The sequence below is a fragment of the Gavialis gangeticus genome, unplaced genomic scaffold (genome assembly GCF_001723915.1).
Source record: "Gavialis gangeticus isolate Ggan-Ray unplaced genomic scaffold, GavGan_comp1, whole genome shotgun sequence".
NCBI lineage: Eukaryota > Metazoa > Chordata > Crocodylia > Gavialidae > Gavialis > Gavialis gangeticus.
The window spans coordinates 46,305,067-46,306,968 of NW_017728993.1; the positions used below are offsets into that span (position 1 = coordinate 46,305,067).

Here is a 1,902-nt window from a genome sequence, read left to right on the forward strand (position 1 = left end):
CAAGCTCTTTTTGCGTCCCCCACCCCTTATGAAATTACCCCAAAAGACTCTACCGATTAGAATTAAGTACCTCATCTCAAAATGATCTAAAACGTTTGAAGGCATAGATACAATGTTATTATAGTGGTAACAAAAAAAATTAAGTAAATGAACTCCCCCCTCCCCAGTTTCTTTGGCATTTAGAAATGCCAGTGGCTGCCCCAAAAGAAACAAGATGGGAGAGAGATGTCTGGTATCCAAACAAGACTGAAATGAGATAGACCACTACAGTCCTTAAAACAGACAGAAAGGGCCCAGTGTTACATATTAACAACTTGAATAGGTTGAAAACTATGAGAAAAGGGAGATGTAGTTTTAAACCTGTGCCTCCAAGTAAACAAAGGTTTTCTTGTTTGGTTACTACCCACCAATGTTATTATGCACTGCAGTCAGATGTGTATAATTTATACACCTTTTACATTGAAGCCATTTTAGGGATTATGCCTAGGGACAGAAGTTGCACATAAACCAGTTTAAGTGATCAGAAACTGTTTTAAACCTGTAACCAAACAGAAATTCAGTGCACGTAAACTGCTTTAAAAAATGGCCAAAACTGGTTAAAGGTAAACCTGGTTGAATGTAGTATCAAACTTAACTGATTTAGGTCAAACCAGTTCATGGAACTTCTGCCCAAGACCCCTTCCTGGTTCAAGTTAACTCAGTCCCCCCCAGCATCCCAGGATGCTTTGAAGCCCTGGGCTGGGCTGTCTGCTAACAAGAGCAGGGTTGGCCCCACCCCTCTGCTCCCTAGCTGGAGCACTATCGCTGCTTTGGCTGGCTGAGAAGGGGGTGGAGGTGGGAAACGTGGCTCCACACTGCAACCTGGTCTGCCTGCTAGGGGTGGGGCAGCCTCTGACAGGCTTTTCCCCGCCCCACTTGCCATTGGAGCAGAGGAAGTGGGGAGCCAGACCCTGGGGTCAGGCAGGCAGAACAGGAGGGGGGGCTTTAAGCCTCTCCCCCCAGGGACACCCTGGCTGAGGTCCCTGCAGGCCATGGTGGGGGTTTAAATCCCCCTCCCTAGTCATACTCAGCAGGTCAGCCAGGGCCTGCCCTCCCCCAACCTTATGAAGGGACTGGAAGAAGCCTGAAGGACCCCTCTCCCAGCTTCCCTCCAGCCTTCTGGTCACTGCCGAAGGGAAGGAAGGGCTGCTCTAGCACCCCCCAGCTTCTAGCCTGAGCCATTGAGGGCATGTAGCTGCATTTCCAGAATGTCTGTTTACTTGCTTCTTGGTTCAGTCTACACAGTTTTGACTAGCCTGCAAAGGATTGAATTGATTTAGCCTTGGACTTTTTGATCATCTGTACTTAGCCCATGAGATCACAATGGTAATATCGATTAAGACCAGTGACTGTATAACTAAAATTCAGTGCGCTTTGCATGTGTAACATGTTAGTCTAAAATGCCTCAACAAGGTACCCAAGCCTACATTACAAACATTGAAGTGCTAATATGCCTAGAAAAGATCACAGCTACTCACCAGCTAATATTCTAGCAGTTGTGCCAGTGCTCCAGTGAACCCAATTAAATAGCTGCCTCCTACAAAAAAAACAGTCAGCAATATAAAGATGTAATTACCAGTGTAGAAATCTAACAAAGAATGAAGAGATCTTTAAATATGCCATATGATCTTACTATATTTAGATTTGTAGCTGCATTATCAGAATGTAAAAAACCCATCTTTTCAACCCATTTCCTAAAAATATCCGTGATGAATGTCACTACAAATACCTTGGTCCATGAGGAGAGGGTCTGAAACCAGCCACAAGCGATTGGAAGATTGCCAAAGCCATCACAGTACAACCAAGATACGGATGAAAACCTGCTTTCTGAACAAATGGACATTTTTCATTTAAAACCATCTC

The 1,902-nt window shown here is 44.8% G+C and overlaps 1 protein-coding gene across 3 annotated transcripts in view; it reads right to left on the reverse strand.

The window, feature by feature from the left end:
• Positions 1-1,902, reverse strand: part of LOC109286871 (putative ferric-chelate reductase 1) — a 44,634-nt gene that overhangs the window by 3,689 nt on the left and 39,043 nt on the right. For all 3 annotated transcript variants that reach the window (XM_019501669.1, XM_019501670.1, XM_019501671.1), the window contains 2 exons: positions 1,769-1,866; positions 1,518-1,576 (listed from right to left, as the gene is read on the reverse strand). In XM_019501669.1, the coding sequence (XP_019357214.1) occupies positions 1,518-1,576; positions 1,769-1,866 (157 nt within the window). The remainder of the gene's footprint in view (positions 1-1,517; positions 1,577-1,768; positions 1,867-1,902) is intronic.